The following is a 27556-nucleotide window of genomic DNA, read 5'->3' on the forward strand; positions in this document are numbered from 1 at the left end:
TAGCAATAACCCAAATTCAATGCGGAAAATTCTCGGGAAATTGTGTTACCAAGTCACCATTGATTGTGATGAACCTAATTTGGCGTTGAATTGTAGAGGATTTTATTCTCTTGGAAACAGTTCTGGATTTTTTCACTATGAAAGGTTTTTGAGTTATATGGAGAAAAAAACAGGTATTTTTAACACTGTAAGGTTAGCAGAGGGTATTTTTTTGTGAAGAATCATTTTCAGACTATTTGTACCAAATAACTAAAAAATCAGTACCACAATACATTCTGGCAGCATGTTTCCTCGCTCCCTTCTCATGTCTCAAGTGAATGAACAGAAAAATAAACTATGAATTCGCTAAGCTGTGACTCAATGAGTCTGAACGAAAAAGAGATGAGTTGCTGATTCATAAATTCACGGCAAGCCCCATAGCAAACCAGTTACTTCGAACAGTGAAGGAGACAATGGAGATATGCAGGGATATGCAAGTACCCCGCATTGTATGCTCAATCCGTAAATGAGTTTTGTGTAAGTGTGTATTAGCGATCGTAGCACAACGTGGTGGCAATTTTGGAAACTGGAGTGTATCCCAATTAGGTGGAGTACTAACAAAATGGGGAGATTTTTTTTTATTACGTTTTTACATGATTTTAAGCATGTTGAAGTGATTTTTACTAAAATTGAGCAGTGACACTACGGGGTCTCCCCTTAGTGTACACACCTCCCCTTAATGTGCTGTGTATACTTGATTGTCTCCCCGTATTATACCTTGTTCCAACACACACACACACCACACACACACACACACAACACACACACACACACACACACACACACACACAACACACACACACACACACACACACACACACCACACACACACACACACACACACACACAACACACACACACAACACACACACACCACACACACACACACACAACACACCACACACACACACACATTCATTATTTTATTCTTTTCAGAGAGATAAGCCTTTTTGGTATTCTGTTTCTTATTCCTTCTTACATCTGTTTCTTACTCGTATCATTTTCTGCTAAACCCGGATATAATATATTGACTTTTCCTTCATCCCCGTCATTGAGTTTTGATTCTATTTGTCGTCTCATGATACATAGAATATCTGTTTATTTTGTTCTCTCTCGTATTATTCTTATTGACTGTCTCTTCACTGCCGTTTCTCACTCATACATTACTTTTCGCAAAATCACTCAATTCTGACCCTTTCTTTTTCATCTTCCTGATTTTTTTTCCATTTCATCTATACTCCTAAAGATTAACATTTTTGTTCCTTGCGAACTTTTTTTTCTGCAGTAAGTTCCACCCATCCATTATTCTTCCTAGAGTGAATACAACTTCCAAGAATGAACAGTATTGTGTGTTCAAACACCGCCGATTTATGTCGTTGGATCACAATACTGTTATCGGTGTTCTTTATTGTAATTCAAAATGCATTCCACATTGATTCTTCACTAAATTCAATTTACTACCAAGTACCAAGTTATGTTTCATTATCTGTTAAGTGCTATATAATATATATATATATATATATATATATATATATATATATATATATAAGGCCGTCAATGGGCCTTACGACTGCCGGGACCGACAGTTCAACGTGCCCAACCGATAACAAGAGAGTGACCTGGTCGAAAACGTTTGGGTGTGAGCGTTTGAACCCGCAATCTTTAGGCTGCTACGCAAGCACTAGACTAGGAATCACTCTAAAGGTGCGTACAGATATACGCGCCGCGAACATGAGCAATTCGTTCTTGATCAGCTGATGCCAAACTTTTTATATCTGTATCTTACCGTTTCTGTAAAATTACAGATATAGTCAGCTGATTAAAAGGGAATTGCTCATGTTCGCGGCGCGTATATCTATACGCATCTTTGGGGCCGGTTTTCGAGCTCGGGATTCAGCTAAGTTCTAGACTTTAAACAGCTGGAGTCAGAAAACTGGCTTTTCTGAAACGGGGTGTAGTCTCGTTAATCTGATTAGATATTAGAGTAAATTTCGAAAAACTAGCTAATTAAACACTAAATAAAGAGAAAATAGTATAAAGTACCAGCTATTTCGAATTATTTAGGAATGTTTAATTTCGTCAAGAAAAACGTTTCCAATTATAGAAATTAGAAAAGAAAGATAATCATAGAAGCTACGACTACACCCCGTTTCGAAAACAAATTTTCTGACTCCAGTTGTATCTCAGTAGGTATCAAACCTTCATCGTTGTAGAAATCAATCTGAAAGTCTGTGGTTGAGGCGATAAGCGATCGGAAGGTGGGGGTAGAACGATGTGACTTTGTCGATTCCAATACCCTGCAAAAATAGTTATTTGTGCAACTAGTGCGCAAAGTGACAGTTTGCTGCACCGAAAGAAACGTTTACGCCCGAGCCGTAGGCGAGGGCGGAATGGTTTCTTGAGTGCAGCAGAGGAACTTTGCGCACGTATTTCACATTAAGTTTTTCCTACAGTTACCATTGAATATGAAAAGTGGGTAATTATGGGTAAAATTGCCTGAAATCCATCAAATGTTTTTCTGTGTAATTTTATTATTGATAAAAACCTTAATCCTAAAATCCTAAAGTCCTCGTTGTCCTCCATTATAATATATAATGAATAGCGCGTTAAAATAATATATAATGATTAGCGCGTTAATGATATATAATGCGCGTTATAATATATAATGATTAGCGCGTTGTGCTTGGTTGCACCTCTGCTCACTATAGCAGCCACAGCAGTCACTGTTACCAACTTCATTTTGATTTTGCTGCACTGTTGCTCCATATAACCTACTAAGTATTTTGCGTTGCCATGTTGCAAATCTGGAGTGCAGAAAAATTTTTCCCGCACTAGAGCGGAAAAGTGATTCTTTGCATTCTGTAATCAGTGCAGCAATGGCCACTTTTCAACGTAACTGTAGGAAAAAAAGATTTCCCTGAGTTTGTTTCTCAAACCCAAGTTTATTGTTGTCGTCATAGACTGTGCTCATGTATTCCTGTTCGAGCAATCAATCACAGTATCTAGGACTAAATTGTTGTGATTGTTAGACTTGAATCGAAGCTTGTTAACTATAACGATTATTTGGTTTTCTGTGGAACCAATCAAGTTCCATTGTAGAGATTTGCAATAAAACGGTTTCTTTTATCTGCTACTACCATTGATTGTCTGTATCTGTTCTGTTGAGTGTCTCACAACGTCTTACATCCGTCGCTGCTGCAATGCATCTCTTCACCCTGTGCCTCCTAGCAATTGTGAGTATCGATCATTTGCAATATTCATTTCGGTCTGGATCATATAAGCTCATCAGATACTTTTTCCCAATAACATTGAAATCTTCTATAACTTTATGATAATTGAATAGGATGATGTGTATGAAAATAAGTAATAGTCCAGTCACTATATATTGGTGCTTGCAATAGGGTAGATTGTAGTTCTGATTTTTCAAAATCTTGTTTAGATTCATCAGAGAAATCCGTAACCAATTTTCTCATGCAGAATTTCCTTGTGCTAAATACACAATGCCCCAAAAGCCTCGTATTTTCGGTTCATTTTCCAGTTCTCAACTATTTCAACTTTAGAAGTTCAATATAAAAATCCGCCAAGTCAGAAATTTCGAAAATAATTAAATTATTCTGAGCTTTCTATCTTTGATGAGTAATGAGTTACAATTTCACAAAAATGAAAAATCAATTATGATGAATTTCTCGACTCAATCAGAAATATCTTCTGTTTGTCATCATTTGAATGTATACTCCAAAATCTCTCTGGGCGTGATTCTGTGCTCTACAATCAGAAACCAGGTAGAGCGCTCCATCTTCTTCTTCTATACTTATAAAACTCTTATCTCACTGACTCACTGACTCACTGATCACGATTTCTGAGAAACTACTGGATGGATTGCAACAAAACTTGGAATATAGCTTCCTTAAACGTCCTAGGTGCTCACTAAGAAATCTTTTGGCGATATTTCAACTCTAAGGCTTTAAAGTTCATCTTTTAGCATGTATATTCTTCTTTTCCCAATCTCTCAATTATAATAGAAATGTCCATATCATAATATGTTATTATAGATCTATAATCTAGAGAGAGTACCTGTTTGAAACAGTTGTTAACTGGCAATTAAATTAATAATTTTGACAGGTTGACATTAAGTTGAGATGACTTCATTAGGTTGGCACCAAGTTGAAGAACTAATCGAAATGCATTTATCGAGAACAAATTTATTGGCCATTGCTGCTTTAATCAGAGCTATTCTTGGGAGTATAGATAGCTTTTATTTTTCATAAAACAAACTTTTATGACGGGGGTTGCTTCTATCAAAATTGATCCTATTCTATCGAGAATAATTTAATTTTGTTTGTAGGCCTATATCCGATCGCGATAGCTGATTAAACAATTTCGATGAAATATTAATAATTCAGTATGATATATGGAGGGTATTTTCAAAACTTCAGAAGTGTCCGTTGTGGAATCTGTTTGCAAAAAAATGAGGAAATTCGGCCAAAATTCAACTTTAGCGAAAGAAAGGGGTTATTTATTGAAACGGCCAAATAGCTGTTGTTCCTTTTCCTAATGTAGAAATTAATATCTTCCATAGAAGTGAGGCGCTTTTCCCATGCATCAATATTATTCTCAAACATTGATTGTTTTACCAAAGAAGGTAGCTTTCGTTATAAATATTGGAGAATATGCATAACAGTTCGTTGACTGTCAGTATTCCTCATTAATAGCATCAATGCTCCCCATTCAGACAATGCTGACACATTGATGTGAATCTTACAATAATTTAGTTACTTTATATCAAATGAAGATAATAATGTTGATGATTGCTACTGTTTCAATTTCAATCATGTTTAATATTTTTGCTTCTGATTCCAGCTGTTATTATTATGTGAAATAAGCTCTCATTGAATTAAATCATAATCATTGAAGTCAATTATACTTAGTAAGCAATTTCTGTTTGAATATGTGTATTTGTGGATATGTATGTATGTCGGACGGATCTCGAAAACGGCTCTAACAATTTTGATTGAATCAGGAATATAGTGGGTTTGCGAAAAAAAGCATTATTTCGAAGCAGGTCTCAACTCTGGGAAAATTCGCTGAATCTCCTTGAGAAAGGATTATTGGTCCCTCAAGTAGCAGCTGATCAGAAAAAAGTTTTCCATAGTCTGTTGAAAACGTAAGAGAGTGTGATCAAATGAAAAAGATTATAAAAGCTGTAGTTAAGTTACCAAATTTGGCGACCTTATTTTAAAGGTGAAGGGTAAAGGTTTATAACATCTGGTATAATAGGTTCAGAAAGTGACAGGATGATAGCAAAAGAAATTTGTAATCGATCTCTCCAAACATATGGTAGTTCATTGTGAGGTGATAGAAATGCGACTAATTTCTTCAGCTTCTGTTGTATTGGCTGCTCTGTTGCTCTATGTTTGTACGCAGCCGTGGCCTTGAGAGAGCCAGTTGCACTGTTAATTCCTATTCTGGACTAAATACCACAAGAACCAATGAGAGAAGCCATCTATCAAAAAAAGCCCTGCTCTGATCAATTCTCATGAAATTTAATCCTGATTGAAATTGAACATGGTTTTGTGCTACTGGACCTGATATTTTCATGTTTCAAATTTAGCTGAAAACTAGGTCGAAAAAACATGATATTCCATCAGCTGCTCCCATTTCTCTTCATGATGTCATTACATGACACAAGACAAACCTATTGATATTGATAGGTCACAAGTAAATACTAAAGTTGTCAATTTGGATAGGCATTAAGTTAAATGTTAGTTTACATCCAAATTTTTATCCCTAAGCTTTTGGTTTCAAGCTAAGATCAGAAAGAAATCTAGTCCAGTCACTATAAAAATACATTAGTGCAAGCAATTTATATTGTAGTTCTGATTTCTTGATATTATATTATTTGGGTACATAAGAGAAGTCCAGGACCAATTTCTTCATGCAAAATTTCCTTGTGCTAGATACAGGGTGGCCTAGAAACCTCGTATTTTCGGCTCATTTTCCAGTTTTCAGCTATTTCTGTCAAATCTCAATTTGTTTGTCCGATTATGAGATTTGACAGAAATAGCTGAAAACTGGAAAATGAGCCGAAAATACGAGGTTTCTAGCCACCCTGTATCTAGCACAAGGAAATTTTGCATGAAGAAATTGGTCCTGGACTTCTCTTATGTACCCAAATAATATAATATCAAGAAATCAGAACTACAATATAAATTGCTTGCACTAATGTATTTTTATAGTGACTGGACTAGATTTCTTTCTGATCTTAGCTTGAAACCAAAAGCTTAGGGATAAAATTTGGATGTAAACCAACATTTAACTTAATGCCTATCCAAATTGACAACTTTAGTATTTACTTGTGACCTATCAATATCAATAGGTTTGTCTTGTGTCATGTAATGACATCATGAAGAGAAATGGAGCAGCTGATGGAATATCATGTTTTTTCGACCTAGTTTTCAGCTAAATTTGAAACATGAAAATATCAGGTCCAGTAGCACAAAACCATGTTCAATTTCAATCAGGATTAAATTTCATGAGAATTGATCAGAGCAGGGCTTTTTTTGATAGATGGGTTCTCTCATTGGTTCTTGTGGTATTTAGTCCAGAATAGGAATTAACAGTGCAACTGGCTCTCTCAAGGCCACGGCTGCGTACAAACATAGAGCAACAGAGCAGCCAATACAACAGAAGCTGAAGAAATTAGTCGCATTTCTATCACCTCACAATGAACTACCATATGTTTGGAGAGATCGATTACAAATTTCTTTTGCTATCATCCTGTCACTTTCTGAACCTATTATACCAGATGTTATAAACCTTTACCCTTCACCTTTAAAATAAGGTCGCCAAATTTGGTAACTTAACTACAGCTTTTATAATCTTTTTCATTTGATCACACTCTCTTACGTTTTCAACAGACTATGGAAAACTTTTTTCTGATCAGCTGCTACTTGAGGGACCAATAATCCTTTCTCAAGGAGATTCAGCGAATTTTCCCAGAGTTGAGACCTGCTTCGAAATAATGCTTTTTTCGCAAACCCACTATATTCCTGATTCAATCAAAATTGTTAGAGCCGTTTTCGAGATCCGTCCGACATACATACATATCCACAAATACACATATTCAAACAGAAATTGCTTACCAAGTATAATTGACTGATTCATTATACTTGGTAAGCAATTTCTGTTTGAATATGTGTATTTGTGGATATGTATGTATGTCGGACGGATCTCGAAAACGGCTCTAACAATTTTGATTGAATCAGGAATATAGTGGGTTTGCGAAAAAAAGCATTATTTCGAAGCAGGTCTCAACTCTGGGAAATTTGCTGAATCTCCTTGAGAAAGGATTATTAGTCCCTCAAGTAGCAGCTGATCAGAAAAAGTTTTCCATAGTCTGTTGAAAACGTAAGAGAGTGTGATAAAATGAAAAAGATTATAATAGCTGTAGTTAAGTTACCAAATTTGGCGACCTTATTTTAAAGGTGAAGGGTAAAGGTTTATAACATCTGGTATAATAGGTTCAGAAAGTGACAGGATGATAGCAAAAGAAATTTGTAATCGATCTCTCCAAACATATGGTAGTTCATTGTGAGGTGATAGAAATGCGACTAATTTCTTCAGCTTCTGTTGTATTGGCTGCTCTGTTGCTCTATGTTTGTACGCAGCCGTGGCCTTGAGAGAGCCAGTTGCACTGTTAATTCCTATTCTGGACTAAATACCACAAGAACCAATGAGAGAAGCCATCTATCAAAAAAGCCCTGCTCTGATCAATTCTCATGAAATTTAATCCTGATTGAAATTGAACATGGTTTTGTGCTACTGGACCTGATATTTTCATGTTTCAAATTTAGCTGAAAACTAGGTCGAAAAAACATGATATTCCATCAGCTGCTCCCATTTCTCTTCATGATGTCATTACATGACACAAGACAACCTATTGATATTGATAGGTCACAAGTAAATACTAAAGTTGTCAATTTGGATAGGCATTAAGTTAAATGTTGGTTTACATCCAAATTTTTATCCCTAAGCTTTTGGTTTCAAGCTAAGATCAGAAAGAAATCTAGTCCAGTCACTATAAAAATACATTAGTGCAAGCAATTTATATTGTAGTTCTGATTTCTTGATATTATATTATTTGGGTACATAAGAGAAGTCCAGGACCATCTAAACCAAATCACCCGATATCTTCATGGTGGAGAATAATCCATGAGCAACAGGACCTGCTGCAGCAGTAGCCCGAGTGGAAGCTGGAGTACCACCAGCTAGCAAACAGAATTGTTTTGCCTGTGGGAAACCTGGACACTATGCAAGGGAATGTAGGTCCAACAATCCAAATTGTGATGGATGAAGAAGCACACAACCCAAGGACCAGTGGAGCATGGTGGAGGTGGAAATAATGGGGCTGACCAAAAGCTTGCTGGTAGACACAGGAGCCGAGATTTGTATTTTGAGAGAAGCAATTCCAGAGGTTCCCATCAAGGCCACAGGTATTTGAGCCAGAGGAGTTACAGGCACAGCTCTGGGCATCCTGGGCACTCAAGAAGTCACTTGCAAGGTGGCAAATTTGCAAGTAACCCATCAATTTGTAATAGCTACAGTGACATAGCAGAGATGGATTAATTGGCTGGGATGTCCTGAAGAAATTGGGGGCAGTGATTGATGCCAAGAGCCAGATCATTACCTTCACGGGGGTTGCCAACTCAGTTATTGGCACAAATAATATCAAGGGAGCTGCCACTCAAGCTCTGGTTCAGAGACCTAACCCAGTGAGGACAAATATGCAGTCTCCTCAAGTGTCAACAATACAGAGACTAAGGGAGGATACCCAAGACAACATGAATTGGATCTCTGCAAGCAAAAACCACACCATTCCAGCTTATTCAGAAATGGCAGCCCAGGCACAGACAAACTTGGCAGATGGTCAATTATTTGTAACAGAGCCCCTGAATCAACCACAACTTGGAATCCGCATTGTTGCAGCCTCAATGTATCAAGGGCTGGCACACTGTTGTGAGAGTGATGAACTTGACAGCTGCTCCCATTCAGATAGATAAACAGCAACATTTGGGGAGAGTAGATTTCCTAGAAATGGAGGATGATCAATGGAACCATTCCAAGTACATGCCATCAGCTCCCTAGAACATAGTGGCAAACTGCAAGAGACCCTTGTTGAAAAAACCAAACACCTACCAAGAGGAGAAGCAGAACAGATTCGGGTAGTGCTGAAAAAGTATCAGCACCTACCAAATATCAACACCTATTTGGAGAGCCAGGTAGAGATGGTTGTCAGGTGAATGTTCAACACCGCATCCCTACAGCTGACTCAGCACCTATAGCCAAACGACCATATTGAGTGCCCTACCATCTCCGTCCTGTCATAGAAGAGCATCTGCCAGACATGCTTGACAAAGGGATCATCTCTCCATCAACCAGCCCGTGGTCGGGACCAGTGGTGCTTGTGGAGAAGAAAACAACAGATGGCAGTACAAAGTGGCGATTTTGCACTGACTTCCAAGCGCTGAATGAGATAACAAAGCAGATGCTTACCCTCTTCCATTAATCGATGAGACCTTGGAGAATTTGGGGAGGTGCAAGTACTTCTCCAATATTGACTTACACAGCGGCTATCATCAAATTCCGATTTCACCAGGAGATCATGAGAAGACTAGGTTCACCACCCTTGGTGGACATTTCCAATATGAGAGGATGGCCTTTGGCCTAACTGGAGCGCCTGCAACATTTCAAAGAATGATGGACCAGTTGCTAGCAAAGATCAAGGGATCAGAATGTCTAGTCTACTTGGATGATGTGGTGATCTTCAGTGACACAATCACCCACATGCTGAAAGACTGGAGAATGTCTTTGCAATTCTACAAAAAGCCAACCTGAAGGTGAACATTGAAAAGTGTCATTTTGCTCAACCAGAAGTAAACTACTTGGACATGTGGTGACCTCTGATGGCGTCAAACCTGACCCAGGGAAAATTGAGGCGGTGAAGAATTTCCAACCCCAAAGAACGTCTGAGAGGTGCAGGGATTCCTGGGCCTTGCAGGCTACTACCACCGGTTTGTCACCATCTTTGCCAAGTTAGCTAAACCACTTACTTCTCTCACCAAGTCAGATGTGAAATATCATTGGGATACCGAGCAGAAAAGGCGTTTCAGCAGCTCAAGGATATAATGTGCTCAGACATGGTATTGGTATACCCAGATTTCAGCCAACCATTCTTACTAGCCACGATGCATCTGGCGCTTAGCTATTGGATCTGTTCTTTCCCAAGTGACAGATAAGGGAGAACAACCGGTAGCCTATGCTAGCCGGCAACTGAATGCAGCTGAAAGGAATTATTCAGTGACAGAACGTGAACTACTGGCAGTGGTGTGGGCTACTCAGCGTTCCGCTGCTATTTGTTGGGTCGGACATTCACCTTGATAACCAATCACGCAGCACTCTGCTGGATGCTTAGCTTGAAGGATCCATCATCAAGACTCACCCGATGGACCTTACGACTGGCTGAATATGATTATACTGTGCTACACAAACCTGGAAAGCACCACTCAATGCAGATGCTTAAGAAGGAGGATCATGACTACTGTTGTGATACAAGGACTGGATGATGAGTTAGTACAAACCCAGCAGCAGAACAATGACTGGTGCACAGAGTTGGTAGAGACTCAAAAGGGGACTACTGAGGATGGTATTATTTGGTGGACAAATGGTGATCCTGATAAATCTTCCTGGAGATTGACCATACCAAGATCCCTCAGGAAGCAAGAGTTGGAGATCAACCATGATGCCCCATGGGCAGGTCATCCTGGGGTGGAATGCACATTGGTGCGAGTCAGGCAGCAATGCTATTGGCAAGGAATGGCCAATGAGGTAAAGGCTTACGTGAATAGTTGCCACTCTTGTGCCTTGCGAAAAATCCCAAACTCACTGGCAGCACCATTGGTCAAAGCCTACGAGCCAACCAGACCTATGGAAATGGTCAGCCTAGACATTGTTGGCTCATTACCCACTAGTAGTTCCGGGAATAGATACTTTCTCAGCTTCATCAACCATTTCACCAGATATGCTGAGGGTACTCCTTTGCCAAAGCAGACTGCAGAAACTGTGGCTAGGGCATTCGTGAGAGTCATTATCACCCGACATTGAGTACCAGATCGATTGTTGACTGACCAGAGCAGAATCTTCTTATCCGAACTATTGACATCCACATGTAAGCTTCTAGGAATCGATAACTGTGCACCACTGCATATCATCCCAAGCAATGGGCACCTAGAAAGACTTCATCGAACGTTGAATGATAGTATTGCACACTTTGTGCAGGAAGATGGGACCGACTGGGACCAGTGGATCCCATATGCCCTCATAGCTTATCGAAGTGTGGCTCATGCATCAACAGGTTATTCACCACATTACATGCAACATGGTAGAGAAATGATCTTACCAGGGGAATTCCTCATCCCAAATGATCTAAAGGGGCTCCCTGTGGAAGAGCATGTAAAACAGTTGAAGCACCAGTTACAAGAAGCATTTAGTGAAGCCTTCAGAAACTCCAGCAAATCTGCTGAGCGGAGACTACAGACAACTAACAAAGACAGAAAACTTAGAAATTTTCGGGAGGGAGAAATGGTCTACTCACATGACCCAGCACCAAGACCAGAGATGCAAAGAAATGGCATCATCCTTGGGGAGGTCTCTACCAAATGAAGAAGAAAATCTCAGATGTGAACTACATGTTGAACTTGCCAGATGGTCAGCAAGTGATAGTTCACATCAATTGGATGAAGCCCTGCCTGGAGGGGAAAGCTACAGGAAGAGAGGTGGAGCAAGAAGACCAAATTCAACCAGAGGAAGAATTGACAACTTCCCCAGTACATCAACCAGAAGACTCTAATGAGGAAGATTATCCACTGCTAGTAGATTCGGATGGAGAGACAGACAATGAGGAAGATGGAGACAGACATTGAGGGAGAAAATAATGTTGACCCAGAAGGAGAAGAAATCTTTGATCTACCCAGCCCAGATGTACCAGTAGATGACCCAAATGATGTCACCTATGAACCAGAAGAAGTAGAAGAAGGAAGGGTGACCCAACAATCACCCTACCCATTGAGGAACAGAGTGCCCTCCCTAACTTAACTGCCTAAGGAACCAGCAAGCCACTTCTGAACTGAGTAGGGGGTGCTTGTTGGGGATGTGGGCAAGGAAGTGTTGGGAATATTGTAGAAGAAACCCAGACTGTAATAGCTTCATTGGACAAGAAACTGAAGATAGAAAGTAAAAAGTGAGTAAGTAACAGAAGAATAACTGAGAACCTAGGAGTAATGACAGTTTTATTTTTACTGGACAACCAACCCTATCTGATCATGAGTCCAAGGACTTAGGGGTGTGGTTTGTGCAACAGGGGAGTGTTGGAAACTGGAAACTGGAAACTGTTGGCAAATAATAGTATCAATTAATGCAACCGAGATTTGTCAAGGAATAGAGGGGCTGAGAGCCCAGGTGGAGGCTGCTCAGGCTACATGGATGAAGGCAAGTGTCAGAGTACCAGAGTTAGAAGTGTATAAGGAGTTTTTGAATCGCCTGATTAATTCAGGGTTTCAACTGGAGGAGGCTGGGCAAGCCTTGAAGGACTCATTACCATCAGGACAACCTTGTCAAGGCCTGATGAACCTGGGAGGAAAAGTAATGAGAATGCTGTTTGGAACAGCTGAGCAGGAGGATGTGGAGCACCTCGAGAGAACCATAGAGCATCTGAAGGGACAAACTGCAGAGATTGTCCACCTTCAGCATGAACACGTAACCGTGACCGGACAGCTGAGCCAACAAACACAGGCGAATACCGAACTGATCCAACAACTTGCGGCAAGATTCAGTGAAGAAGCAGAAGCAATTGGTGCATGGGCAAACCAGGTGAATTAGAAAATCTCAACAGATGACACACTTTTATGGATTCAGTAAACATCATGACTAAGTTAAAGGACTTAGAGCTGGCGGTCATGACTGGGTTATTAGAATTAAGAAATTTGTTGTTAGCCATAGAAAATGTATCTAGAAATAAGTTTAGTGTAGGCTTAATCACTATATGAGTTAGGGAAACTTCTTGTCAAAGTCCAAACTAGTCTGCCAAGAGGGTTAGGGCTGTTAGAGGGGCCGGACCAGTCTTATCACTACTACCGGCTAGCTCAGACTTGGGCAATCTCAGTGGATGGCATCATCAAGATCCTGGTAGACATACCATGATGGAAGCAGGAAGGCGATTTGAGTTGTTTCAGGCCCATTCCATCCCAGTTGCAGATCAGACCAACCGCCTGGCAACCCATGTGCATCTTCACCAGCATCACCTCCTCATCAGTGAGGATCGGCAACGATATGCAGAACCAACCCAAGAGCTGCTTGCCCAATGTTTACCTGGCGAAGTAATCTTCTGCCCAGCTCAGTTGCCTGTGTTCAAGAGTCACCAGTTATCCTGTCTGAGCACGCTGTTTCTGGAGGATTCAGCCACAGCCCTACAACTTTGCCCTAGAACTGCATTGCTGGGCCAACCCCCTGATACCTGGATCTGGATGGACCCAGAAATGTGTGGATCTACACGTGGCCACCTCTGAGTGATTGGTGTCCCACTGCAGGCAAGGAGACAAGACCACCGTCACTCAATTGACATCACTGGCCTTGGTGAGGTCAAAGCAACAGCTGGCTGTACCCTCTCCACCAACCCCTATGACCTGCTACCAACTACCAGAGCTGGAGGGGATTTGGAGCTGCCCAAGCGAGTATTGACCATGGCAGCACCCCTGCCCATGGTGCTCCAACTTCCAAGGAACACCCAGGAGCCACCAGAGCTGCAGAAGCTGACGAGCAACATAAAGCAGGAGGGACCCTATTGGAGGGGAACCTCAGGCCTACCCGAGACCACCCTGGACAGCATACACCAGAGATTGGCAGATTTCGACCTTGAGGCAGAGGCTGAGTACACCACCATCATCTTGCTGGCATCTGGTGGAGGCCTCTTGGAGGTACTGCTGTACTGGAGGGGATCTCTACAGCTGCCATGGAGAAGCCACAAGGTCGTGACTACTCCAACCCAGGACCATCATCAGCAGCAGAAGACCACCAGCAGCAGAGTGCATTGAGATGAATCCTGTGCCAGTGACGGAGCAAGGCTCCAGTGCTTGTGAAAGTGATGAAGCAAAGCTCCCCAAGTGAAACCCACCCTCTTGTTTGAAGGGGAGGGTAATGTAATAGAGTGGAAATCATATTGAATAAAAAGTGACGGTGTTCTTAACAATGGCTGATGCCTCAGCATTTTAGCGCCTGGCCTCAGCACCGGCGCAAGAGAGTGTCTCTGTCTAACTCAAGTAGAATTAGTACTCTCTTCCTCTCTCTTGACAGTGGCATGATTTTATTCTCTCAGGAAAACTTTCCCCAGGCAAGAGAAATAATAGCTCATTGCTAATAGAAAATTAAAAAATGGTGCAGTAGCCGGGTGACAGTGTTAGCGAGCGTATCCAGCCCAAAAACTCGAACCTTTACCTGTTACCGAATTCAGTTCAAAATTGTTTTTTTTCAACTACAGGCAGACTAGGGTGGGTTCCCTTTTGTTTTGTTTATCGAGTAACAAGAATTGAATAATTATTCTGATAGCTTCTAATGGAAAGAGAAAGAGAGTAATGACCTGTGGATATTGTTATTAGATATAGATTAAGTTATAGAATTTTGATATTCAATGAAGTCAGTAGGGTAATTTTTTTGATTCTGGGACAATCATTGACAACTTATAGCTCTGTTCTTTAATTCAATTAACCAATTCTTATTGAATGACAATACTGTGTTAGCTATAGATTTTTGATATTCATTGAGGTTAGTAGAATAGTCTTGTAGATTCTGAGACAAGTATTGACAACTAATAGAATTGTTCTTTTATTCTAAAACCAAATCTTATGAATGGAAATATTTTGCTCATTATAGATTTCTGATATTCATCAAGATTAGTGGTATAATTTTGGAGTTTCAGAACCCGTAGTAATTATATTCTGTTGAGATAGTTTTATTCTTGCAGTTAGTTAATAAGAGAGTTAATTGGCAAGGCACCTTTGTGCCCCGAAGGAGAAGGGTGTAGAATATAAGCATTTGTCGGACATCTTTGTTTTTCTGCCGCACCACCCCAACCCCCTAGTTCGGTTACACTTCCGATTCCAGTTCGATTCAAAAGTTACAGAAGATTTAAAAAATGACGATTTCAGTTTTTACATTATCTTTGTGATTTTACTGTTGATCGAGAGTTTCTAAACAAGTCTGATACATCATACAAACTCACAATCGATCCCAAATTGTAAAAAAATTCATCCTCTACGAGCTCAGTTGCCTAAAATCTATCTTGAATCACTTCTCCCTATCGTAGAACTGCCAAAATCGTTAATATGAGGAATATATCCACAATTTCCGGATTTTTTTCAACAGTCAAATCTCACTTCACGAACATATTTTTCCATGAATCGTTTACAGCAGATGAAAGAGAAAATTCTATTGTACATTTCAAGATCAAGTTATGATTTTTATAATGAGGGGTTACCGACATACATAGCTTTAAGTATAGAAATTGACCATTTTTTGTGTATTGGAATATGGGCTTAAGTACACTCAACAATAAATTTTCAATTTTTTGACCGAATTTAACTCATGATGCATGATTTTGGACCGCCTTGACGAGCCGAGAAGAATGAAGTGTGGTACGATGAAATCTGAGAATTTTGTCAAAAGTTATAAATGTTTGAAATTTTGATCCTTGAGGTGTTCTTAAGTGCGCCTCTCCACTAGGAAACACTAGAATGAAGTACATCTAAGAGGTGATTCTCATAGAACATAGACTCATGGACTCATGTCATTTTGCGTAATATCAATGTGGGGACAATGTAGTTGATTATGATGGTTCAAGCTAAAGATAAGGTGTTTTTCACAATTCAAGGAGCAATGTTCTCAGGTTTACCTGGAAATCCATATGAGATCGAGCACTCTACCTGATTTCAGATTGTAGAGCACAAAAATACGCCCAGAGAGATTTTGAATTATACATCTATATGGTAACAATCGGAAGATATTGTTGATCAAAATTGATTTTTTTCTTCAAATTTCACTCATTTTTGAAAAATCATGACTCAGTACTCATTTGAGATAGAGAGCTCCAAATGATCTCATTCTATCCAGAAATCAATAATCTAAAAAAAATGAGAGAGCAAATGTTTCTTTGCGATCACGAAATTTGACAGAAATAGCTGAAAACTGGAAAATGAGCCGAAAATACGATGTTTTTTAGCCACTCTGTATCTAGCACAAGGAAATTTTGCATGAAGAAATTGGTTCTGGACTTCTCTTTTGTACCCAAATAATATATTGAGAAATCAGAACTACAATATAAATTGCAATCACACCTCCTTTTTATGTCTATATTGACTGGACCAATCATATGATGGTAGTCAATAATCAAAGTGAATGAACTCTATTCAGATTCATGCGAATTCACTTTAAAATGATCCCACTTCAATATTTATGATAGTAAAGTTCAGGACATGAGAAATCATCCACAATAAATGTTATATCAACTTTTATGAATGAACTCTTATGAATGAATGGACTTCCATGGAAGAAAGAATCAGTGGATTGGCAGCTTTTACACTTTTGGATGAGTGAAATCAAAAGTAAGTGACAGGCTATGCCAAAAATTACAGAATAAGCAAGAGATTCATGAATACCAGAGTCATCAAATTCCGAATCAACTTAATTTGGAATTTAATCTTCAATTGCATCAAGCAAAAACAAAAATAACATGATCACTGCTAATTTGATAACTGTCAACGGGAAATAGTAACTGCCATTGAATAAAGTCGAGGTTGACTCGTGAACCCAGCCCATATTCTTCAAAATTCGCTGAATTGGACTACTATTCTACAGTGCACTTCCTACACATGAGTGATTGATCGAATAGTTTTCATGCCAAGATGTGACCTAATCTCAAAAATCTAGTTTGGCGCACTCACACAACTTTCCTTGCCGTTATGTAAATTTATCACCTGACACTTGTGTTCACGCGCATCTCAAGATCCTATTTACTATTGAAAGATCCAAGCCAGCTGGTGACTGGACAATAACGCTGGAGACACACGAAGTCTACCATCCCTTCATATCATTCAATAGAATCAATAGATGCCAACAGTTTGCAATTGAAATAATAACATTTTCTCGAATTTCGAGCTCATTACTTTCCTTGCCCTATTACCATAGGTAAGGAAAGTATTGCTTTCCGAAAAAAATGAAGGTACCCCAGTTTCTTAATTTCTATATGTTTCAAGGTCCCCAAAATGTCCGAGAGTCCGAAAAAGTGGTTTTGGGTATTGGTCTGTGTGTGTGTGTGTGTGTGTGTGTGTGTGTGTCACAATATCAGAGTATGTCCAGCCTTAAGCAAGAGTTGTCTATCAAACTTTCCATAAATGTACGTTTCTCTAGTCATCAGACTAAAGAAGATTCTTGACTTTATGTAAGTACTGTAAATTTTCAAAATAATTGAATCAAAGTGCCACTTTGCTGCATCGAAAGAAACATTTACGCACAGGCCATAGATGAGTGCGGAATGGTTTCTTGAGTGCATCAAAGGAACTTAGCGCAAGTATTAAAATTCAAATTTCACACAAGTTTCAACGAGTCTTGTCACCACCTCAGCTCCCCACAGAGAGGTTCATTCTCTCTAAAAGCGATGTAGAATTGATGAACAAATCAATAGTCACCATTCAATTGATTGAATTACTAAAGAATGAACTTTATTGATAACCAATGAGAATTATTCATTTTTTTATATTGTGGAATGATTATCTCTGAATTGCCCCAACAGGCTTATGCCCAAAAACTGTTCCTTTCTAAATTAGTGTACTATAATCTGTCATATTAAAAAAGATTTTCAAAGGCAGCCAAAACAAAACAATTACTGAAAAAAATACTTCAGTAGTGATTGGATGAATAGTTGAATAAAACACAAAATCAACACTAAATTGATTGTGGTAGTTTTACAGAGTCTAGTACTGGATTGTAATCACAATTTTTTACAGTTTTTTCCACAGATGCTGGTCGGAATGGAAGAAGCTAAAACATGGGTGAGTGAATAGAGAGATAGAGAGACTAAATTTTGTCATCAGACCTTCCGTCATCAGCAATGTCAAGAAACATGAGAAAATAATAATTTATAGTTGCAAGTAAACCTGTTCAAATTTTCAAGTTAGAATCTCTTTCAATTAGTAGGAAGGGTAGGCTACACAGAAAATCAAAAAGGTACTTTTCGAATTCGGCAATGGAGAGATTCCCTCTGGGGGTCTGGACTCATATCGGGCTACTTATTCCAGCTTAGCCACATCAGAGCCACTGGTTCCTGATATTTTTTGTTTCACTTCATTGTAATTGTCTTTGCTAAGCACTTGTAAAATCTTTTGAGAGTGTCCACTGTCCAATAGCTTTGCTTCAAGTCCTTGTTCAGCTGCATCCATTATCAAATTTCTGGATATTGATACACGCTTTCCTGTTAATCACTTTAGGAAGTGGTACATAAGTACTACATGCATCCACTTGTTGATGCATAATCTAAGCCCATTAACAGCAAGGAGATGTCATGCACTTTTTTCAGTTCCACTTCACTCAACTCAGTATCCAATTTATTAAATCCTAACATTAAAATTTCATCCATATTGCTATCTGCAAAAATGGGATAATTATTTGTTTCAAATGTTACATTTGATAGAATGGCAAATCATAGTATAGAGAGGAAGCTCGATTCAGTAAAATCTGGCAGTAACAGACATCCCAAGCTCTGTTATTTCCTTGAGAAAAAATCTGTCACTAAGATTATTCAGTCCCCCATTGAAATAGAGCGTGACCAAAGAAGGAGTCAGCCTTGCGAAGGTTGACTGGCACTAAGAAATAGAGTGTGACTTCTTCTCCTTTTTCTTCTTCTTCTTCTTCATATTCTTCTTCTTCTTCTTCTTCTTCTTCTTCTTCTTCTCTTCTTCTTCTTCTTCTTCTTCTTCTTCTTCTCTTCTTCTTCTTCTTCTTTCTTCTTCTTCTTCTTCTTCTTCTTCTTCTTCTTCTTCTCTTCTTCTTCTTCTTCTTCTTCTTCTCTTCTTCTTCTTCTTCTCTTCTTCTTCTTCTTCTTCTTCTTCTTCTTCTTCTTCTTCTTCTTCTTCCGTGCTATGAATTTAGAAAGTTAATTTGGAATTTAGAATTTAGAAGCACACACAATATTACTTAATAAAAGGGATTCTTGATAAACATACCTAGTGCTAGAGAACGGGTATCCAGAAATGACAAGAGAGACAACGAAATAGAGAGAAGATATCAACTATATTGTCACCTCATACAGTTAAATTCAACAATTAATAAAACAAAAGGAGTTACATCATGAAAACCGATAATAAAATTACTAGATTTAGAAAGTTATCTCTGATATAGATAATTCGGTAATAACCTACTTTGTCTGCTTTACATTGGAAACGTTTTAGATTGAATCATTTGAAGCTTAAAGGACTCTAATTTCAGAAAGAAGAATTGAAAGTTATCACGAATATTCTTCAGAAGTTAATCATAAATAACTATACATTATGTTAAGAAAAAATCAACATAAAATTCATGAAACTCTCAGAACATCCAGAACACACTTGGAAACTTTTAAAACACTATCAAAATGCTATCAAATGTTAATCATACCCATTCTTCATCGTTATAATTACTATGAAAGCAGCAAAGACAAATATACCTAAAAAATCACATCACGGAATTCTACCTTGGAAAAACTATTAAAAAAATATATGTCATCAAGACAAATTTAGGAAAGGTCAGGGTCCTTGAAACTTCATTGGATCCTTTACAACTTCAAGATGAAAATTATTTTAAAACATTAATTTATCAATAAGGGACCTTTAAACATTTCATATACTAATTCAACCTTTAGTTGTTTAGTAGATTATCAAATCTAAATTTAAAGAAAACTAAAATTCCCAGCTGGATCCTTACAGAGAGAATATGGCCTCACATTTCAATGTAAAGATACAAACGAAAATTTATTACTCAAACCAAATTAATAAAATTAGTAATCTATCTATCCCCAATAATATCTCAAAATTACGATTCAACAAAAAGTCTAATTCCGCACGTTTCATACCCCTTCATTTTGAAAGTCTATAATTACTAAAACTCATTCTGTCACATCCGGAGTTCCTGGGACGTTCGTTTAATTTGGAAAAAAGTTGTTACCTCAAAGCTGTTTCTTCAACTCAAATTTAGGCTCGGTGATTGAGCTCTACTATCAGGAGAGCTTCTAGGACTGCTATCGATTTAGAGGCATCTCAGCGGCTGAAAGACACATGTTCATGAACCCGTAAATTGATGGATTCGTACGTTGATCCCATACTTTGACCGCTGTTAGAATAAAAAAATAAACTAGTATAATACAAATTAACTTAATTTCAGTTATATAATAAAATCAACCTACTTTAGGTTATATAAAACTCAAATCAATACTTATTACTTTAAAACATAAATAGACATTACCTACTTCAATCTCTTGATTTAATAGAAAAGAATTTATTTGTAATCAGGGTTATGCCCTATACACAAAGCGATGAGTACATAGTATTCCATAATAGGCCTACATAATTCATAAGTTGATTGAATTACTTCATAATAAGGTATTTCGAGTATTGTTGTTAGTTTAGTCAGTTCTCTTACATAAATTACATATATAGTGTAATTTAAAAGAATAAATTACATGATAGGTGTTTCCTTGAGAATCAAGAAAGCTTCTCATTAGAATCAACAATCAAATGAAATCTATAACACAAAATACTGTCATTATTCAAGCTAATAGCTTCCTCTTCAAAAATAATTTAAATCAAAAAATATCTTAATTCCTACTAATATGTATTCTATATTTCTACAAAACATATATCGTTCATTTTCTTCCAACATTTATCAGTTTGAATTACCATTACTATCTTCCATTCGAATCAAAAGGACTATTCTCAATTATTACACTTTAATTAAGGTACATTACAATAAATACTTTGATGGAAGCTTTCATCGATAATAATTTCCTCAATTATATTATAAATCTATGACGTACCTTTAGTAGCGGTTATAGGAGGAAAATCTCCATTGTGAGGTAACAATTTGATACTCTCTCTCTTCTTAATTGAAGCAACTCCTGAGGCAAAGAAAACTAAAAATGCTGCTGGAACAAAAGGTTTCAGATCCAAATACAAAAAGGCCTAAAGCTGGCATGAGAGCCATGATTAACACAAAGTTCTGATCAGACTACATTTTGTACTGCTTATGACAGAGGACAGACGCTGAGTGAATGCACTTCGCTTTTCTTGTCTTGCCATGGACAGCTGTGTGATCGTCCATACTAGATAGACCTAACCAACGTTAACTGTGATTGGGAGTTACTATTTTCTAGAAAAATTTCCACCAATAGAAAGGAACGTTACAACTACAATTTTAGATACATTCTTCCACCAAGTGACAGCTATTTTCCCTTGACAGCTATAAATTCCTTGCTAAGGCAAGGAATTTATAAGGTCCTGAACTCGACTGATACTCCAAGAAAATCATTGATTTTCTTAGTATCATTACTCCTACACACACACTTACAGATTCGACACAACACAACGCAGAAAAGCAGAGGTCATGAACTAAGCTGTTGCTCCAGGAAAATTGTTGTTTTTCTGAGTACTACAACTTCTACGCACACACTGACAGAGTCGACACAACACACCGCAGAAAAGCAAAAGAGCAAAATCCATTTTCATAACAGGCTAACTTCTCAGGCTAATTCGCATAATTCTCATCACTCACAATTGTAACAATAAATATTGTTACAGTGTGTGTGTGTCACAATTTCAGAGTATGTCCGGCCTTAAGCAAGAGTTGTCTATCAAACTTTCTATAAATGTACGTTTCTCTAGTCATCAGACTAAAGAAGATTCTTGACTTTATGTAAGTATTGTAAATTTTCAAAATAATTGAATCAAAGTGCCACTTTGCTGTATCGAAAGAAACATTCATGCACAGGCCATAGATGAGTGCGGAATGGTTTCTTGAGCACATCAAAGGAACTTTGCGCAAGTATTACAATTCAAATTTTCACGCAAGTTTCAACGAGTCTTGTCACCACCTCAGCTCCCCACAGAGAGGTTCATTCTCTCTAAAAGCGATGGAGGAAGATGAGTTGTAGAATTGATGAACAAATCAATAGTCACCATTTAATTGATTGAATTACTAAAGTATGAACTTTATTGATAACCAATGAGAAATTATTCATTTTTTGATATTGTGAAATGATTATCTCTGAATTGCCCCAACAGGCTTATGCTCAAAACTGTTCCTTTTTAAATTTATGTACTATAATCTGTCATATTAAAAAATATTTTCAAATACAGCCAAAACAAAACAATATTACTGAAAAAATAAACTTCAGTAGTGATTGGATGAATAGTTGAATAAAAAACAAAATCAACACTAAATTGATTGTGGGTAGTTTTCCAGAGTTTAGTACTGGATTGTAATCACAATTTTTACAGTTTTTTCCACAGATGTTGGTCGGAATGGAAGAAGCTAAAACATGGGTGAGTAAATAGAGAGATAGAGAGACTAAATTCTGTCATCAGACCTTCCGTCATCAGCAATGTCAAGAAACATGAGAAAATAATAATTTATAGTTGCAAGTTATTTAGCTGTTATTTTTACAATTACACACCTTCAAGAGCGAATATCGTTTTCTACCTTCCTTGCATTATGCATTATTACCATAGATTAGAAAAGTATTGCTTTCCGAAAAAAGTTAAGGTACCCCAATTTCTAAATTTCTATACTTTTCAAAGTCCCCTGAGTCCGAAAAAGTAGTTTTTGGTTATTGGTCTGTGTGTGTGTGTGTGTGTGTGTGTGTGTGTGTGTGTGTGTGTGTGTGTGTGTGTGTGTGTGTGTGTGTGTGTGTGTGTGTGTGTGTGTGTGTGTGGTGTGTGTGTGTGTGTGTGTGTGTGTGTGTGTGTGTGTGTGTGTGTGTGTGTGTGTGTGTCTGTGTCTGTGTACAGGATAGCTCATCTCCCAATAAACTGAATGACTTGAAATTTGAAACTTAAGGTTTTTACACTATAAGGATCTGACACGAACATTTTCGATCAAATGCAATTCAAGATGGCGGCTAAAATGGCGAGGATGTTGTCAAAAACAGGGTTTTTCGCGATTTTCTCGAAAACGGCTCCAACGATTTTGATCAAATTTATACCTAAAATAGTAGACTAAAAAGTTATAAGAGCAGAAATAGAAAAAAATTGGTGGCAAATATGTTTTTTTTTTCAAAATGTCACACCTTCAAGAACGGATATCTTGAAAACTAGAGGAGATGAATAATAAGTTGATAAATTAATATTGTAGGAAATTATGTAAGCTTCAATTATTTGTTACATGACAGTCAAGTGTTAGAATACATAGTTTTTAAGTTTTATGCGAGAAACCAAAAATGACACTTTTAAACCACCCCCACTCCCTTAGAACAGTGGGTATGGGTGAGGACTTTTGATATGTTTACCTCCTTACTACCTACCCTTAACATAACTGCGGGGTCGAAAATATTGTCTTCCAAACATTTCCCTTTGTATCCTTTTTTGAGCATTCATTACCTGGATTACAGCTGAAATTATGATTGTGTCAGCATCTGTCTGTGTGATGGCTTCCAAGTAGGCTCAGATGATTTTATGAATGAATGAATGGAAAAGCTGTTGTGAAGGCATGGAATGAATTCTTCAGCTGACTAAATGATAAATCAAAACAATTTTTTTCTCATGCTCTTTCAATGTTTTCTGTTATATCCTGAAAAAGGACGAAGGAGTGAGTCAATTTCGTTGTCCAACGAACTTGGCCTGTAAAAAGGTTCAAAGAATAAGTGTTACAATTTTGAAGCTGATTGATCAATACATTTCCTACAGCTACCTTGAAAAGTGACGATTCCTGCACTGATAACAGAATGCAAAGATTCACTTTTCCGCTCTAGTGTGGGAAAAAGTTTTTCTGCACTCCAGATTTGCAACGTGGCAACACAAAATAGTTGGTGGGTTATATGGAGGATTAGTGCACAAAAACAAAAATTAAGTTGGTAACAATGATTGTGGTTAGATTTAGATTAGAATCATTTCAATGGCTACCCTCCTACATTTATGATAAAATCCCAATCTAGAAATCCAAAACAAGAATAATGTTCATCTAAATCATAATTAAATGATCATCATTTACGAATTCTCATCATTTAATAACAAATAATAGTTCTTTTCTATTGATAATAATTATCAATAATAATTATTATTATTTCAACTGCAAGAAATGAGAAAAGTAGCAAATATACATTATAAAATTCGAATTTTGAGGTTAAATGATTACCATTCGATATTCATATAAATAGAAATAATAAAAAACATAACAATACTACAATAAATATTCTCTGTTGTCTATGTTATTTTTATAAATATTTCTCAGTTTACATTGAGCATTTTTCTCGGTAATTTGAGCAAAAGTCCAAATTTCTGAATCGTGTTTCAGTAATTTTTAGCTGGATGAAACAAACTTAGGTACGATTCTACCCGCTAGGTCGCGCGCTTGTCGGTTCAGCCATCTTGTTGTGTTCAGCCATTTTGCAGCTCGGTTCAGCCAACAAGCTGTTGGCGTGTACGTTGAATGTGAATTTTTTGTTCCATCTGTATTTTTTCTGATTCTTGAATGAATAAAAATGAGAATTTTGGCTGAGAATTTTCAACTTCAATTGGATTATTAATTTTTAAATGAATTAAGGTTGTTATTAATAACAGCATCACACACACAAACATTTGATGGATTTCAGCCATCATTTTACCCATAATTATTCATTTTACATATTCAATGGTAACTGTAGGAAAAGTTTAATGTGAAATACATGAGCAAAGTTCCTCTGCTGCACTCAAGAAATCATTCCGCCCTCGCCTACGGCTCGTGCGTAAACGTTTCTTTCGGTGCAGCAAACTGTCACTTTGCGCACTAGTTGCACAAATAACTATTCTAGTATTGTGGAACATACAAAGAGACGGACAATGACTTTGACCTTCAGTAAGTCAAAAGTAAGAGCTCGCTCACGCTTGCTCAATTATTGTCAGTTAGAATTCTAGAGAGGAAAAATTTCTGATGTTCAAACATTCAAAATTCATTCTTGTTGAATTTTGTGTTCATTTTTATATTCAGTATCATATGTAATTCATAATATTTATATGTTATGTTTTCGGTACTCCCATATGCGGTCATGCTTGAAAGAGCTTGCATTATGTTTAATGATACTTTTTGTGATATTGTAATGAATAATAGATAAAATAAAAAAATTTTGTAGCTCACACCACGAGAGAGAGAAAAATACTTTTTCTCCCTTGGGGGAATTGTTGCCCTCGGCTTTGCATCAGCTATCGAACTTAACACCCCCCCCCCCAAGGGAGGAAAAAGCTGAATTCCACTCTTGTTATAATAATAACACTATTTTGCAGGACGATTTCGAAAAAATGATGGGGCAGAAAGGACAATTTGTACTGATGTCGGCTTCAACTCCAGTTCCCAATGACAATACAAAAGAGATTGCCGTGAGTTCTTCTTTAGTGAGATATACGTTGTAATGGCAGCATTTTTGATTAACATTGGTGTTGCTATCCTTGTCTATCATTTGACAGAGCAGACAGTGCTATCTTTGCCAGCTCTACAACGTTGTCAGATCGTTTTCTAATAATGTAGAAATGGAATCAATCAACAAAATATCTAATCTCAAATATGTTATTTTATTATTTCATCATTGGAATAGCTATTTTTGTATTTAGAGCGTGAAACGCGAACTCATTGCATGAGAAAAGCAGCTGCGGAGGGAATTCCGTTACCGTATCATTTACCTTCGTTGCCTGGCAACCCTTTAAAGAAAAGTTTGTTATCCTGTTTTTGTTCATTTAGTGATGATTAAGTATTGGGTAAAGTAACGTTCAGTTTGAAGAGTCGGATTTTGATTCAATCCAGAGTGTTCTTTACATTGGTGGCAGCAGTAAACAAAATGTCTGGAAAAAGGCAGATAAAATCCATAACAGATCCGATCGTGAATTCTGGCAGTGGAAGGATGCATGAAGAGAGGAGAGGAGCTCTGACAATGATGAGAGATCTATCGCTACAAAGCCTAATAAAATCATTTTCGGGAGAAGCAGGTGAGAAAAATGATTAAAAATTCACACAAAACATAGAACTAGTAGGAAAAGCTGGTAATTGGAACGATGAAAATATGAAACTTATTTGTAGAATGAAAACAACTGGAGCTGCTCTAACTTGCCTAGAGGCACACCCGGAGCTATTAGAGGAGGGTACAACATTTCAGGACTATGAACGAATTCTAATGCAAAGGTTTGAGGAAACCTGCAACCCCGAAAGGTGGTTACTCACTCTCAATAGCATTGAGTCTAAAGTAAGACCATTCATGGAAAGATTCAAGTCTCCAGCAATCATAACATTGCCAGTTATTTCTTTCTGGTGTATTTCAAAAAGGTCAAAATAGGAAGCATAAAAATGGGAAGGAGTAACAGGTGGAGCGAAATAGACTACATTGAACAAATAAGCGACACCCCCAACATACATTCTGACCCATATAATCTCACTGTCATAAGAAGACAAATTTGTACAAAGTTCAGACCTGAGTCTTCTCTTAACTGCTACAAAAATCCAACACTTCTCCGATCAGGTCTGTCTTCCTGACAGAGTAAATTTTGGTCAAATAGCTCTTCATCCCCCAAACCTTTATGCAATTACGTCCCAAAAAGCATGAAAATATCATAACTACAATTCACTAAACATAGATGAAAAGAATCCACGTTTGTTTGTAGTCCTCGCACATTTTGATAATACGCGGGAACTTCCTGATTCATAATGAGACGCAATCAATAGAAAAGAAATGTATGTGACTGATTACAATCACCGAACAAGAAAACTGATAAAAATAAAAAGATAAACTCCTGAACAAATATAATATAAAATCTGCTATCACTAAAATTGCAGATGAGGTGATCGGTGGAAAAAGAAATCTCGCCGGAAAAGAGTATTGAAAATTTGGGATGATGAGATTGGATTCGCCATCAAAGGAAAGCAGAAGGCATATAAAACATTAAGTGATGGAAAGAGGTTGAAATTCAATTTTACACCCGAATGAAACATTTTTGGAGATGAGAGGAATTGGAGGGAGGAGACACTCCCCCCCTTCTCACTCACTCCAATTAGCCTCATATCAATTGAAAATCACCACAGTTCACCTTAGAATCAAATTCTGTGAATTATGAAAATATTCATAAAATATGTGTTAGATATTTTCATAAAATTATGAAAATTGAAAAATTGGCAACCGCTTTCTTTGTTTCTAAAAAGCTTGAAAGTTTATCTT

At 37.6% G+C, this 27556-nt stretch overlaps 1 protein-coding gene across 3 annotated transcripts in view; it reads left to right on the top strand.

The window, feature by feature from the left end:
- Window positions 1-3135: 3135 nt before the first annotated feature.
- The window catches only part of LOC111053547, a 28914-nt gene continuing 4493 nt past the window's right edge, over window positions 3136-27556 (top strand). Inside the window, exons 1-3 of one of the 3 annotated variants that reach the window (XM_039435718.1) lie at window positions 3136-3272; window positions 18147-18191; window positions 25641-25733. In XM_039435718.1, the coding sequence (XP_039291652.1) occupies window positions 3240-3272; window positions 18147-18191; window positions 25641-25733 (171 nt within the window). In that variant the 5' untranslated portion in view covers window positions 3136-3239. Of the gene's footprint in view, window positions 3273-18146; window positions 18192-22664; window positions 22710-25640; window positions 25734-27556 lie in introns of all 3 variants that reach the window. The other 2 variants (XM_022340453.2, XM_022340454.2) reach the window with 2 other exon arrangements.

Source organism: Nilaparvata lugens, chromosome 9 (assembly GCF_014356525.2).
Source record: "Nilaparvata lugens isolate BPH chromosome 9, ASM1435652v1, whole genome shotgun sequence".
Lineage (NCBI taxonomy): Eukaryota > Metazoa > Arthropoda > Insecta > Hemiptera > Delphacidae > Nilaparvata > Nilaparvata lugens.